The 16,463-nt window shown below is 40.8% G+C and overlaps 1 protein-coding gene across 5 annotated transcripts in view; it reads right to left on the reverse strand.

The window, feature by feature from the left end:
- Positions 1-16,463, reverse strand: part of rbl1 (retinoblastoma-like 1 (p107)) — a 140,706-nt gene that overhangs the window by 2,473 nt on the left and 121,770 nt on the right. For 4 of the 5 annotated variants that reach the window (XM_060919182.1, XM_060919180.1, XM_060919183.1 and 1 more), the window contains 5 exons: positions 1,739-1,915; positions 1,396-1,467; positions 1,247-1,331; positions 971-1,122; positions 647-811 (listed from right to left, as the gene is read on the reverse strand). In XM_060919182.1, coding sequence (XP_060775165.1) covers positions 647-811; positions 971-1,122; positions 1,247-1,331; positions 1,396-1,467; positions 1,739-1,915 — 651 coding nt within the window. Of the gene's footprint in view, positions 1-26; positions 149-646; positions 812-970; positions 1,123-1,246; positions 1,332-1,395; positions 1,468-1,738; positions 1,916-16,463 lie in introns of all 5 variants that reach the window. The other variant, XR_009654522.1, reaches the window with a different exon arrangement.

A 16,463-nucleotide genomic window follows, 5' to 3' on the forward strand; every position in this document is an offset into this window, starting at 1 on the left:
CAGATGCTTATAGTATCAGGAATCACCAGTTGTGTTGCATCTTCTAATATCTGTTTTCTGCAGTCCTTAATAGTCCATGTTATCTGACTTCAGAGCAGGGGCAACAGAACACCTATTTCTGATGCATCTTGGCTCACCTTGTGTGCGGCTGTCAACAGATAAAGCTATGCTAGTATTCCACACATGGAATGGGAGGAAACATGAACAGGTGCTTAAATTAAGAAATTGAAAGCTGTTGTTTGCCAGGGCAACTTGGCTATGCAAGAATTCAATAACCATCTCCACTGTTCAACACAGAGCAGATGCATGCAGAGTTTATGTAATTTACTTGAATTTTATAAGCTTATTTACAGCTAATAGCTAATTGTATTTATAGTTCTGACTTCAGTTTTGAAAACATTACTGACCCAGTAAATGGGTAATTAACCCCTCAAAAATGGAATAAATACCAACTAGTAGTGGGTATTAGTAGCCAACTACTAGTAGTAGCTAACAACTAATAGCTACAGCTGACTTGTAACCAGCATCCAGTAAATTTTTAACTATAATAATGCACTGTACATGACATTACTCATTTGTGTACACACAGTGTATACATATTCATACATATTAACATAAAACAATAACTCAGTGAGAAATGTCTAACCTTAGATGGGCTGCCAGTAAACTTGTATGTGTAGGCAGAGCTAGGTTTGAGGCAGGAACCATTTTTGTGAGGAGAAAGATAGATGGAGTGTTTCTGAGATATTCGCCGTGGGGAGAGAGGCTGAGCTCGCAGTGAGGGGAATGGAGACAATGGGGGAGCCTCCACCTGTGGGTGTGTGAGAGAAGTAAGGAGTAAAAAAAAAAAAGTTACCTTTTATTACTTTGACTACTTCTGCCAGTCTCTGAAAGTAAATAATACAATTTCTATGCCATATAAAATCATGTAAAAAAAATAAAAAAATAAATTTAAAAAAAGTATACATACTCTATTATCAGCTGCTGGATGAGCATATCTGAGTGCAAAAGATTTCATTTTCAGAACATAAACAGAATTGTAGAATTGGATGAGGCCACCCCTGTCCTCGCCTGATTCGCTGTCAGCCTTAGCTTTGGCACCTTGATCTGTCCTGCCAATGGCTGAATCCAGATGGAAGCAATACAATAAATGCAGGCTCAGTTATTACACAAAACATTTAAGCATCCATATGAAAAATAAAAATTAAATTTTAAGGTTTTATTGAAAGCAGATGGGCATCAGTACTTTGATCTGTTGGTGGATCAACCTCCATTTTGTCATCAGTTTGCTGTTCTTGGACACTTTTCCTCAGCAGCACACTGCGGTATATCTAGACAAACACACAGTTATTAGCCTACCAGTTATGCGCTTTTGAAAATATATGTGTTACTTACATGGCTGCTTGCTTGAGGCTGACTCCGATAGCATTTCATTATGTCTTGAAAAGTGTGCTCTTCTTTTGAGACCTATGAAAGGGATCGTGAAAGCATCATCTGTTCCTAAGAAATTCAGCATCTTGTCAAAACAGCTGATCCACAGGTGTTACTGCTAGGCACATGCTCTGATGAATACTATAAATTTTTAAAATAAAACATTTACTATTATAGAGTGATTATGGGACTTGGTGTCCCATAAAGTATGGAGTGATTTTGGAACACATTTTGTGTTCCAAAGCATGACTGTTTACGACAGAATTAGGCAATGCATTCATTCAATTCAAGCGATTCTACTACTTGCCTTGGATATGATGTAGACTGCACAGAGCAAGAGCTGATCCAGATGTCTATCCTTCATCATGTCTGTGCAGTGGACCAAAGACTGCTCAAAGCATGTCCAGATTTTGCTCCTTAACTCAGTAGAGATGTCCAGCTTTAGACATAGATCTCGGAGACGTACACTTGCTAAATGATACACCTTTACAGAAAGAAAAAAAATTAATAAATTAATAATAAAAAAAAACCCAAACTTTTATTTAAACACTAGATTATAGGTCATCAACTCTTATTCTAGGTCATTTTACAAATATTTAAAGTCCAATAACAGGACCAATTCGCATCATATGCAAGCAATATTTTTATTTGACTTTAAAATATTTATGCCTCCGCCACCTTAAGGTGCAGAAGGCATTATGTTTTCGGGTTGTCCGTCTGTCCGTCCGTCCTGAAACCTTGTGAACGCGATATCTCAAAAGCTAATGAAAGGAATTTCACCAAACTTTCACCATTTGTGCGCTTTGGGACAAACATGAACTGATTAGATTTTGAGATCAAAAGGTCTAAGGTCAAGGTCACTGTGAGGTCAAATGGCAGTCCGAAAACCTTGTGACCACAATATCTCCAAGGCAAATGAAAGGAATTTCACCAAACTTTCACCATTTGTGCATTTGGGGACAAAGATAAACTGATTAGATTTTGAGATCAAAAGGTCTAAGGTCAAGGTCACCGTGAGGTCAAATGTCTGGCCAAAAACCTTGTGAACACAATTTCTCCAAGGCTAATACAAGTAATTTCACCAGGTCAAGATTACTGTGGTCAAATGTCCATCCCCAAATCACAACTTAATAAGGCGTGTAGTCTACCAAGCGGAGGCATCCCCATCGACGAAGTTGGCGTCGAGTTCTATCTAGTTTTCTTTTAATTTAACCAGGTAAAATCAATTGAGAACCAGTTCTCATTTACAATGAACTGGCCACAAGGCGTCAGTCAGAGAATAAAACAGTCCACACAAAGGACACATACAGTACAAATACCATACAATACAACAATGACACAACAGAAGAAAAAAGTAATTAGTGAGTACAACAATCAACTGATTTGTTACAGTTTTTGTTTAAAAACCACTATGTGATTTAAGACCCGTGAGTCTGAGTGTGTTTGCAGTGAATTCCACTCATTTGTAGCAACAAAATATAAGGAATTACAGCCATAAACAGTACAAACCTTTGGAATAGTAATAATAAAATCACTGGATCTTAAGCCATATTTACTATCAGAAATATGTAAGAGATTGAGCTAGCATGGTGTCTTTCCGAAGACTGTTTTGTCAAGGAGTCACAACCAGTGTTGAAGCCACCCGATACTGAGGGAATACCAACCCATCATTTTATAGAGATTGCAATGGTGAGTGACGAAGGGTGCACCTGTGGCAAAGCAGACTGCTAAATGATGTAATGTGTCGAGTTTACTGAGATGCTCTTTGATGTAATTTGATAAGTTGCATCACTGTAATCAATCAGGGTGACAATAGTATTTTTTCACAAGAATGTATTTGACAGAATACATGAAGAAAGCCTCATTCCAGTACAAGAAGCAAAGTCTAGTTTTAACTTTTGACTGAAGGTTATCGATGTGCATGCTAAATGAGAGAGAAGAATCCAACCAGAAGGCAAGGTATTTATAAGAGCTGCCAAACTCCAGTGCCAAGCCATCTGCACAGAAGACCTTGAGGGCTTGGGGTGGGGTGTTTGAGGATGTTGTGGGTTTTCCTGGTCAAACAACATACATTTTGTTTTTTTGGTTTGTTTTTTAATTGAGACACAGATGGAGGCTGTGAAAAGACTACTGAATGAAGGTGAGGCTTTGTTGCATGGATGCAGCAGAGTGGACAAAAGGGTTAGCTGAATATATAATTGTATCGCCAGTATCTAAGAGTCACCAAAGGCCTTGGGCACATTGTTAACACAGATGAAGAACAAGGTAGGGCCCAAGATGAACCCTTGAGGCACCCCTTTATATATGGTAAGTGGTTCTGACACAAACATTTTCAGTCTTCACCTGCTAGCCACGATTGGCAAGATGACTAGCAAACCAGTTACAGCATCCACTGGACAGGCCAATTCTGGTAAGTCTTTGGAAGTGAATATTATGGTTGACTGAGTCAAAAGCCTTAGCTAGGTCTTGAAAAGCAGCTACTCAGACCTGTTTGTTGTCCATGGCAGTAACGATGTTGTGAACAAGTGCCTTCACTGTAGCAGTAGTACATCCTTGGCCAGTCCTAAACCCAGACTGCAGGTCAGGCAGAATATGATTAGAGTCTAAGAAGCAATTTAGTGGTTTATGAACCAGCCTCTCTAAAACTTTGGCCAAACAGGGCAAAATGGAAATTGGTCTATAACAATTCATGTCAATGCCAAAACCTCCTTTGAAGAGAGGGAGGATCATGACAGATTTCCTGTCAAAGGGAAATACAGACTGTTTAATTGACAGGTTAATCAGATCTGTAATGGGGCAGCTATAATATGAGCAGCAAATTTTAAAAACACATGGTCAAAGCTCATCAGATCCAGCTGACTTGTTTGAATCTAACTTAAGTTTTTTTTGATTGATTGCTTTATTCCGAACAGTAAAGATATAAAAACAAACAAAAAAAACAACAAAAAAAAAAAATAAAAAATGCAATCATCAAAACATCATCATAAACAAACAGAATAGTGTAGCCACAAGGCAATAACAATGATGTTCGGAAAGGATTAGGAAGAAGTAAATAACTTATCAAATCCTAACCCTCTATATACCACCGTTAATCAAACGTCACTTTCCACCATAATAAACTATATATACAAAAGAAAGCAAAATCAACAAAAAACCATACCAACATACCAACATGGTATAATATCGACCAAATCAAATCATATATACACACACATACAATACATATATACAGTACATACATATACACATACCTATAACTATACACATCCATACGTTCACAGACACCATATCCTAATTATGCATATTATGCTTATATATTATATACAATTATGCATATAAATACTCACTTTTTATGTAATATATCCATATGTACCCATACCCACATATATACACTTATATTATCAATAGCATGTTATTGTAATTCCTCCTCCCTATACCTCATAAAGATCTGTTCCTGATACCTTTTTTTTGAACTGGTTTATAGTTGTACATTTCATGAGCTCCACATTCAAACTGTTCCATAGTTTTACTCCACAAATAGAAATACTGAACATTTTTAATGTTGCCCTAGCACTGCGAATTTTAAATTTCAATTTCCCCCTAAAATTATAGCCCCCTCTCTATCCAAGAACATTGTTTGGATATTCCTTGGTACTTTATAATTCCTTTGTACATTACTAAGGCAGTTTTATATTCTATAATATCCCTGAATTTTAAACATTTTGAATTTAAGAATAGTGAATTAGTATGATCTCGGTAACCAGCACTATGAATTATTCTTATAGCTCTTTTTTGAAGTATAGTTATTGCATGAAGTGAGCATTTATACGTATTTCCCCACACCACTGAGCAGTAATTTAAGTACGGTAAAACCAGGGAACAGTTAAGAATGAGGAATGAATTATAGTCCAGGACGTGCTTAGCTTTACTCAACACAGATATGCTTCTTAATAGTTTCATTAGTATGTATTTTATATGTGATTTCCAATTAATTCTATCATCTATTATTACCCCAAGAAATGTATTATTAGAAACTCTTTCAATATCAACACCATCTACCTGTACATTTACTGCCCTATTTATTTTATAATTATTAAATAACATGATTTTTGTTTTAGACAGATTTAATGATAATTTATTTCGATCAAACCAACTTTTTAACCTGCACAATTCTGAAGAGATTGTTTTTTAACTCATGTAAATTTGCTCCAGAACAAAACATATTTGTGTCATCTGCAAATAATACCATCTTAAATCTCTTTGATACATTGCACATATCATTTAGATCAAGAATAAACAGTTTAGGACCCAATACTGACCCCTGAGGGACACCACAATCAATATTCAAACGAGTTGAGACAGTCTCACCAACTTCACAAATTGTGTCCTGTTGCTCAAATAACTTTTTATCCAATTTAATACAACTCCCCTTATCCCATATTGTTCCATCTTATTAATTAATATATCATGATTAATAGTATCAAAAGCTTTTTGAAGATCAATAAATATCCCAGCGACATATTTATCATCTATAGAGTTACTGATTTCTTCAATTGATTCCATTAGTGCCATCTCTGTTGATCTATTTGCTCTAAATCCATATTGACCATCACTGAGTAGTTTGTATTTTTCAATGAATTTATCTAATCTGTCATTGAATAGTTTTTCAAGAATTTTGGAGAATTGAGGAAGTAAAGAAACAGGTCTGTAATTTGTGAAGTTGTGTTTGTCCCCAGATTTATACAATGGAATTACTTTTGCTATTTTCATATTGCTTGGAAATGTACCAGTTTGAAATGACAAGTTACAGATGTATGTTAATAGTTTAGAAATCCCCCACCCAATAATAGTTTTCACTAGTTTCATATCAATATCATTACAATCTGTGGATATTTTATTACTACGTTTATTAACTATATCAATAATTTCCTTCTCATCTACTGGTGTAAGAAACATAGAACAATAATTCCTCTTTATAATATTATCTATACAGTCATCATTTGTTACCGGATCAGAGATATTTTGAGCTAATCTTGGTCCAACATTAACAAAAAAAATTATTAAAACTATTAGCAACTACATCCATGTTATAATTTTCAATACCTTTGTCATTAAAGTATTTAGGGTAATGTATTTGTCCAGAACCATCTTTAATAATACTATTTAATATATTCCATATTCCTTTAATATTATTTTTGTTATATATTAATTTACCATAATAATCCTTCCTACATCTCCTTATGATACTTGTTAACTTGTTTTTATATTTTTTATATTTATTTTCTGCCTCTTTGGTTCTTAATTTAATAAATTCTTGTAATCCCTTAGTAATCCAAGGTTGGTCATTATAGTTTTGTTTTGTACTATATTGCTTCAGTGGGCAATTTTTATCATATAATAATTTGAATATACAGGTAGTCGTCGACTTACGACTGCGTTTGGTTACGACTGACTGGTCGTAAACCGATCTGGTTGTAAGTTGGCCTATGTTAAATGAACGTAAGTATATTGTGATGTGTAATGATATTGTAATCATCTTAAAGTCTTATTTTATCAACATTTTCTTATTTCATTACCGTGGCTCATTATTTGGTTTAAGTCAAACACGGCATACTCAGGGGTGAAAGTAACTTTTATTTCTTGTCGGTATTATTATTTTGAGCCATAGTGCGCGTGCTGAAAAATACACCTAATTATTTATTATTGTCTACTTATCAAGCATTCACTAGGACTTCTGATCACTCAGTAGTACTAGTATAGTACTTTTTATCACACTATCACTCTTTCATCCACCTGTAGCAGTTTTTGATTATAAATAAATTGCAAACACATTTCAAGAACACAATCGTTTTAATTACATTTTTTTTTAGCCGAACAGTTGAAAACTAACTTTTCATTTTGGACATTGGACACAGAACAGTGTAACAGAACAGAAAAGTGAAAGTTACTTTGATTACCAGCTCCGCACGTTATAGCAAAAGATCTGGTGAAGCCGTACGTGCGCTGTAGCTCGCTCGTTGTTTGTCCAGCGAAACACTGCACACATAATAGAAGAGGCTGGATGCAGTGTTGCCAGATTGGGCGGTTTTAAGTGCATTTTGGTGGGTTTTCTGGAAACCGTCAGCAGTATCTGGCAACACTGGCTGGATGCTGAGCGCTGCCGGGAGCTGGGGCAGAAACTGTCGTACGCTCAGCTGGGAAACACTTGCCAGTCATAACCAGACGGTCGTAAAGTCAATCGGTCGCAAGTTGCATAGGTCGTAAGTCGACGACTACCTGTACTTAAAAACTTATCATATGCTCTATCAATGCTATTCTCTATATAAACTGATTCCCAGTCTTGTATTAATAAATCATTATTTAATGCAAACATGGCCTCCTCAGTCCTAACTCTTCTATACTTAAATTTATGGTCTGTCACATTTCTCTTATGATTACAGTCATAAATTGTAAAAACTGGTAGATGATCACTAATATCATTGATTAATATTCCACTTATAATGTTATTATCTATATCAGGGGTCGGCAACCTTTGAGACATCGAGTGCCAATTTAAAATTTTCTAGTCAATGAGTGTGCCACTATCAACAATAATGGTAAAATGACACAAACAACAGGAAAATTTCCAACAAATTTGGAATTTTATTATACATAGGCATGCATATGAGTATTCCTTACAGATAAATAGATTGTTGTGCTCAGACACAATTTCACATTTTGCTTGTAGGCCTATAATCTGCTCCAAAATCAAGGTAAAAAAAAAAAAGTTAACAGCAAAAAAAAAAAAAAAAAAATCATCTACCAAAGAGGGGCGGCACGGTGGTGTAGTGGTTAGCGCTGTTGCCTCACAGCAAGAAGGTCCTGGGTTCGAGCCCCGGGGCCAGCGAGGGCCTTTCTGTGTGGAGTTTGCATGTTCTCCCCGTGTCCGCGTGGGTTTCCTCCGGGTGCTCCGGTTTCCCCCACAGTCCAAAGACATGCAGGTTAGGTTAACTGGTGACTCTAAATTGACCGTAGGTGTGAATGTGAGTGTGAATGGTTGTCTGTGTCTGTGTGTCAGCCCTGTGATGACCTGGCGACTTGTCCAGGGTGTACCCCGCCTTTCGCCCGTAGTCAGCTGGGATAGGCTCCAGCTTGCCTGCGACCCTGTAGAAGGATAAAGCGGCTAGAGATAATGAGATGAGATCTACCAAAGACTATGATAACCAGATGATTGTATAACCCAAAATAGAACTGATAGTTGGATTTGTATTTTGTATTTTTTTTTTCTCTGAATGTTTCAACTTCTCTGTCTGTTTTCTCCTCTGTGATGCTGAGGAGGACCCTCATGCACCCGTGTGTGTGTGTGTGTGTGTCATTATACATAGAATTTTACTGTATTAATCTTCTTATAAAATTCTTCTTCTTATAAACACAAACATCTTATGAATCAACAATTAAAGAAACCTCTCATAAATCATTTTAAAGGCCAGTGACGCATAAAAATGCATCACAAACGAAACTGCCACAACATTTTATATAAGCAAACAGCAACGTATTTAACTAATCAGTGTGGGCTGAGGCTAAAATGAATCATAGGCTATGCCTCAATTAATATATCTTGCCTACCAGTCAGTGTGATCCCTGTCCTTGCTTTTCTTGGCTGAGCTTTTTTATCTGGGGTTCGTAGTTTGTCACTTTTAATTGTAAACATGCCTCAGAATGGTCCGTCGTCAAACGGCTGCGGGTGGGGCTGAGCACGCTTTTCATGTGCGAAAATACCTGCTCACACAGCTATGTTGAGCTGAACACTGACAAGAGGGTCAATGCAATGTTCTTGAGACAGCTGAACTTCTCTGGTGCAGATGTCCAGCATGTGAGGATGCAGGCTCCGTGCTGTTGCACAGGGGTGGACTCCAACTGCTTTCGGAGCTCTGCAAACTTCGTCACCCACAGTGATGAGCTCTTCAGCTCTATCAGCTGCATCTCCACGTCCTGTACATCCATCCAGTTGATCAGAGCTGTGTCCAGGTCATGTCCATCAAAGCTGTCAGGCCTGATCAAGAAGGAGAACATCGGAACGTACCGTTTAAAATCCACAAAGCGGGTCGTGAACTCCGCCTCCAGCTCACGCATGTATTCGGCTATTTCAGCAGTGCTGATGTTGCATTGTGAGGACAACTCCCTCAAGTGTCGGAAGTAGCGGAAGGTGGAGGACGCAATGTCACCTGAGAATACTGCAAGCTTGGCGACAAAAGCAGTCCATGTTTCAAACATGTCCAAAACAGTTTGTCCTGCACCTTGCAGTCTGAGATTGAGCTCGTTGAGGTGCCCGGTGATGTCCGCAAGAAACCCAAGTTTCACCATCCACTTCTCGTCCTCCAGTTGCGGATAATGTTGCCCCTTCTCAGCCAGAAACACCTTGATTGCATCGATGCAGCTGATAAAGCGCTCCAGAACTTTTCCGCAGCTCAGCCATCTCACTGCCGAGTGGAGAGGGAGATCTGTGTATACACTGTCCATTTCCTTGAGCAGGGATTGAAACTGTCGGTGTGTCAGTGCAGATCGTTTGACGAGGAAGTTAATCACCTTTGCCACCGTAGCCATGACATCATTGAGATCTGAATTGGACATTTTTGCACACAGGTTTTCCTGGTGAATTATGCAGTGGAGCTTCATGACGGGGTGGCCGACTTTTTCTTCAATTAGTTTGAAGGCTCCCTTCTGCTTCCCAACCATGGAGGGAGCGCCGTCTGTAGTTACAGCAAACACCTTCGTCATATCAACTCCTTTCTCCTCAAAATGTTGCATAATCACCATGACTACGTCCTCGCCTCTAGTTGTGTCCGGCGTAGGCTGCAAACAGCAGAGTTCCTCTCTCACGGTTGTATCACAGTATCTTGCCATGACAGCCAATCGCGGGATGTCATTCACGTCCACACTCGTCAAGAGCTAGGCTAAAAACCTTAGCATCTTTCAGTCCCTCTGTTTGTTGAGATCTGAGATCGTCTGCCATTTCATCGATGCGTCGCTGAACAGTTCGAGCTGACGTGGGCATGTCCTTTATCCAGGTTTTGATTGTCTTTGTTGGGCAAGTTGTCAAAAAGAGTCTCTGCACAACTGAGAAAAGCCTCCTTTATATATATTCCCCATCAGTGAATGGCTTTCCGTGTTTAGCGATGCAATTAGCCAGATTATAACTGGCTTCTGTGACATGGCCTTGACTGTTCGCAAACACTTTGAGAGAGCTAGATTGTTTCCCATACCTGGCCACGGCACGTTTGATTGATTCGGCTCTATCGGCAGGGTCTTTATATGTCTTCTCATGTTTTGTCTCGAAATGCCGCTTAACACTGGAAGTTCGGCACACAACGTTTTCACAGCACAAGGTACATACAGCACGATCTTTGACGAAAACAAAACCATATTCTTCCGTCCAGGAGGGCTGAAATGCCCTAGCTTTAGTTTTTTTAGCCGGAGGCTCTGTCATCTCTGCACTTGTAACGCTATCAGGTAACTTTGATTTTGATGCACGCTAGGCTAATTTTACACATGGGTCTCTGGGAAAGTGGGCGGGAGCTGGGTGGAGAGCGCTGTGGAGCGAATGCGGTTGGAAGATCGTGCTGTCACTCAGATTTTTTTTTTGCTGATACTGGTCCAGTGTTGTGCGTGCCAGTGATTATGCCGCCGCGTGCCAGCAGTGGCACGCGTGCCATAGGTTGCCGACCCCTGATCTATATCATTGGTAAATATATTATCTATTAAGGTAGCACTATGGTCAGTAATTCTGGTGGGTCTGGTAATTTTTGGGTGGAGACTCGTACTGTACATGGTATTAATAAATTCCTCAGTCATACTGTGCTTATTAGGGTTCAACAGATCAATATTAGTATCACCACAAATGAAAACTATTATCTACTGTAAATGTCTTTTCTACCCAGTCCTTAAACACCTCTATACTAGTTTCTGGCGATCTATATATACAGCTAATTAATACATTTCTACTTTTTTCAATATTAATTTCGATTGTTAAACATTCTAATAAGTTAATCAATCACCGTTGTCATGCCATCTATTAACTTGTAATTCAAATTACAATTCACATACACCACCACTCCTCCTCCACCTTTATTTTTCCTGTTTGTATAATTAAATTCATATCCAGCCAGTTTGAAATCCACTCCTTTCTCCAGGTCAATCCAGGTCTCCGATATGGCAATTATGCTGAATGGATGAGTAAACTGACTTAAGTATTTCTTGATGTGTTTGAAGTTAGCGGACATGCTTCTGTTGTTGAAGTGTATTATTGATAATTTTCCCACAGCCTTAGTGGACTGATTGTACTGTTCCTCTGTGTAATAGTGGCAATTGTCCTTAATGGTTGAAAAAAAAGTTATTGTCTGAGTCTGTGTCATTTTCTGTATCCAATAGTTTATGGTCAGTGAATTCATGTGGTTTCAGTTCCAGGTTTTCATAAATCAACAAGCATTTGCATGAGCCGAGTAGTGTTCCAGGTAATGGATGAGAGAGTTATTTCGGTGTGTGTCATGGTTGAGTTTGGTGTAGTGTCACGTTGGTATTGATTACCGTACAGTCCCGATAGCATCACTGATATTTGTCCAAGTCCTCGATGTTCCATATGACCAGAACTCTCGCCTCCTCCGGCGTACCATTCACCTTGATGAATACTTTGCAGTTGGTGATCCATGTAGATTGAATTTTGTTTTCTTTCTTCAGATGTTGTGCTTTTCTGGCGATGTCAGCATTGTGTTTTGTCAGGTGCTCGGTGATGTAGACGTTTGTCCCTTTCAGTTTCCTTCCTTGTTTCAGCAATGTAGCTTTATGTTTCCAGCTGATGAATCTCATGATGGCGGTTTTCTCCTTGTCTCTCCTGGGTAGAATGTGGCAGGCCTCGACGTTGTTGCAATCGATATCGATTCCCTTTGAGTGTAGGAATGCCGACACTTGTTGCTCCACGGAGTTGCTGCCCAGTTCATCAGATTCTCCCTCCTTTGTCACTGTTTTTGCATATGACCGGGATTTAATCTGAATCCCAGTGATGATGACGTCGTTCATCCTGGTGTACTGTTCTAATTCAGCAACTCTGCTCTCCAGGTGGGCGAGACGCCGGTCCTTGTCGGCGTTCTGCAGCCTGAGCGACTTCACTTCCGTCACCAGCTCCATGATGGTTTTCTGTTGCTGTTTAATAACAGAAACCTCTTCTGCCAGAAAGTTGAGTGACTTTTTAATGTCCTCACCTTCCTTGGCTGTAAAGTTCTTTTTTGGTGGCATAATTCACCAATAAAGCCATCCAATTCGGTAAAATGTTTGGAGAGTCCTTTCCTCACCTCACTGCCTTTCCGAAATTTCCCGACAGAGGAAGTGACGTGTTCCACTAGTTCACTCAGGACTTCCGAAACCATAATGGATTGCAGGGAGAAACTAACATTGGATGATGAAGTAGGGGTGTAAGATACGTTAGTATTAACAACAGCTGCATCAAAAATATGAGAAAACTTCATGAAGTGTGTTGGTCCTGCGCACTCTGACGCGTGCACCTGAAAGTGTGCCCCAGGCTGCGCGCGTTGAGCGAACTCTAGCATGCACGCTGTTAACGACGTGCACCTGAACATAATTAAGGAGCTATATGTGCACCTATATAAGGAACGTTCAGACGCACTATCGGTGTGAAGTATTACGCTATGTCAGTACGCATTGCCGAGCCTTGTTTCCCGTTTCTGAGTTCCTGTTTCCTAATTCCTGTGCCTGTTCCTCATTCTTGTTTTTCGCTCTGCCTTTGATATTCTGTTTGCACCTCGCCCGACCATTTGTCTGATTAACGTTTTGGATTTAGCCTGCTGATCTGGACTGTCGCCTGTATGTGTGTTTCACGTTTGTATATAACCTCCTTCAATGTTAATAAATATATCACTTCTGCACATACATCCGCCTACCTCGTACCCGACAGAATACTTTGCCAAGCAATGGATGTAGCCGAAGGGTTCCAGTACACCATGCCATGCCACTTCTGGAATTTTGTATTTCAGCCTCTAGCCTCATTTTTCCGGCAGCATACTGGTGTTTACACTCCTACATCCTACAATGGAGAGTATCATCCATGTGGATTCAGCATCCAGTGAGGCATCTTTTATGTGGACCTTGAGGAACCCAAGCCACCAGAACCCATCTGGGTTACATCCATGATTTCCTGGCTGACTGGATGAGCACACCAATGGGCCGAGTGCCTCATGAGATTAGAGCACCCATGATTTCAGAGCTCACAGGATCTTCAGGTAATACTCTGGTTTATTTATGAATCCTCAGAGAAGAACTCCCATAAAAATTTTGGGAGGGGGCCATCACGCCTGAGGCAGATGCAGCAGTAGCAGAGGAGGCCGTTGCTCTAGAGTGCCTCCTAAAGGCTGTCAGTCCAGAACCAATCCCACAGCTTGTTCTACAGTCAGTTCCAGAGCCAACATCTGAACCAGAACCAGTTCAGCCTGTATCAGAGCCAACACCCGTTCTAGTGCCAGAGCCAACGCCTGTTCCAGTGCCAGAACCAGCACCTGAATCAATGCCTGAACCAGAGCCTGCATCAGAACCCATGCCTGAACCAGAGCCAGCGTCAGAGCCGGTGCCAGCTCCAGCATCAGAGCCAGAGTCAACGCCAGCATCTGTTCCAGTGCCAGCATCAGAGCCAGTGCCAGTTCCAGAACCAGTGCCAGAGTCAGTGCCAGTGTCTACTCCAGAACTAGTGCCAGCACCAGAGTCAGCTCCAGAGCCAGTGCCCGTGTCAGCTACAGCATCAGAGCCAACACCAGAGTCGTAGCCTGCGCCAGCTCCAGTGCCTATGCCAGAGTCAAGGCCAGTGTCAGAACCTGAGCCTGTTCCAGAACTTGTGTAGAGGATGATGGAGCAACATCTGCCTCAGCTGGCTATGAAGATGTCATCGTCCCACCGCCGCCCGGCTATGAAAAAATTGTCCCGCTGCCAGGTCCTAACCAGGACTGAAGCAACACGCTGACAGAGCTTGAGCCCATGCCTGAGTCCAGTTCCGAGTCCAAGTCAAGTCCAGAGCTAGAGTCCTCTACTGAGCCCGAATACAGCCTGGAGCCCGAGTCGAAGCTTGCTTCCTGCCTTGAGCCCAAGTCAGTTCCAGAACTCAAGCCTGAGTCATCTGCTGAGCTTGAGCCAGAGTCCAGTCCAGAGCTTGAGTCAGAGTCCAGTCCAGAGCTCGAGTCATCTCCAGAGCTTGAGCACACTACCAGCCCTGAGTTTGAGCCAGAGCTCAAGCCTGAGTCATCTCCTGAACTGCAGCCAGAGTCCAGCCTAAAGCCCAAGTCATCCCCAGAGCTCAAGTCCACTGTAAGTCCTGGATCTGAGCCAAGGCCAGAGCCTGCTTCCTGCACACAGCCAAAGTCATTTCCAAAGCCCGTGTCCAATCCAGAGTTTGAATCATCTCCACAGCTCGAACCCAAGTCCAGTACAGAACTCGAGCCCGAGTCCAGTCCAGAACCCGTGTCAGCTTCAGAGCTCAAGCCCAAGCCATCTCCAGAGCCTGAAACCAGTGCAAGTCAGGAGTCCAAGTTTTGTCCTGAGCCTGAACCCGAGACCCCACTGGAGCCAAGTAAGATGGATTTTTGCTCTTTTTTTTTTGGGGGGGGGGGGGGGGGGGGATGTTTCTGTCAGTCCTGCGTGCTGTGGCGTGTGCACCTGAAGGTGCGTCCCGGACTGCACATGCATCGACCGGACTCTAGCATGCACACCGTTAATGACGCGCACCTGAACATAATTAAGGAGCTATATGTGCACCTATATAAAGGACTGTTCAGACGCACTATCGGTGCAAAGTATTACGCTACGTCAGTATGCATTATCGAGCCTTGTTTCCTGTTTCTGATTTCCTGTTTCCTGTGCCTGTTCCTCGTTCTTCACTCTGCCTTTGATATTCTGTTTGCGCCTCACCCAACCCTTTGCCTGATTAATGTTTTGGGTTTAGCCTGCCGATTTGGACTGTTTGCCCGTGTGTGTTTCACGTTTGTATATAATCTCTTTCGCTGTTAATAAATATATCACTTCTGCACATACACCCCCCTACCTCATACCTGACAAAGTGGTGACTGAAAAGCATGGCCATATCAGAACATCACCACCAAATTTCATGGAGGTGGGCAGATGGGAAAGAGCAAAATTGCCTTCCATTTGCTTGACTGTTTTTTCAGACCTTCTTGGTGTCGGAAACACAGGCTAAATTTTTTTTCTTTAAAATAACTGATTTTAGCTTTCTTGTCCTATCCACCTGTGTGGTTTTGCTTCTACATTGTCTGAAAGCCAGCCAGGCAGCAGAAGACTGAGAAGATCTAGTTCTCCACCATAAAACATTTTTAGTTGCATCAAAATGGCCAAGTTGTGAGTAAACCAGGGACTGGAGAAGTTCTTGGCCCAGAATTTCTTTTCAGTGGGGCATGTTCATCAATGGTAAAGCTAAAAGTGTTCTCAAAATAAGACCAGGCATTATCCACAGAGGAAGGCTGACTCTTTCCCAGTTCATATCAGCAACATCATGGAAGAAAGCCTCGTCCTCAAAAAGTTTCAGTGAGCTCTTGGTCACAATTTTCTGGTGGATGTTTAACAGAGAGGCCTGAGCGAACACAAGCCATGGCACAGTGGTCACTCAAGTCCTGACTGAAAACTCCAGATTGATAGTTTGAAGGAGTATTAATGAGAATAATATCGATCAATGCTCGAAAAACCTCATGTCCAATCGTTCGAAATGACTAAAGTCTGTGCAAGGACGAGTAAAACATTAATAGTAATCGTTCGATCGGACGACAAAGTTATTGCTGGCAAGCTAAGAAACACAGGCGCTAAGAGAGCAGGGAACCAGTCTAAAGTAGCTCGTCTCATTTCACAGGAAATGCATTAAGTTTTATTCATCAACATGATAATATATAAAAGTACAAAAATATTTTGAGGAAATCATTCAAATTTCCTTGTTTTTGGTTATAATTTGTCGAAGTATGTGTGTGTTCAAGTGTACTGGAAAAGCTTGGCTC

The sequence above is a fragment of the Neoarius graeffei genome, chromosome 4 (assembly GCF_027579695.1).
Source record: "Neoarius graeffei isolate fNeoGra1 chromosome 4, fNeoGra1.pri, whole genome shotgun sequence".
Classification (NCBI taxonomy): domain Eukaryota; kingdom Metazoa; phylum Chordata; class Actinopteri; order Siluriformes; family Ariidae; genus Neoarius; species Neoarius graeffei.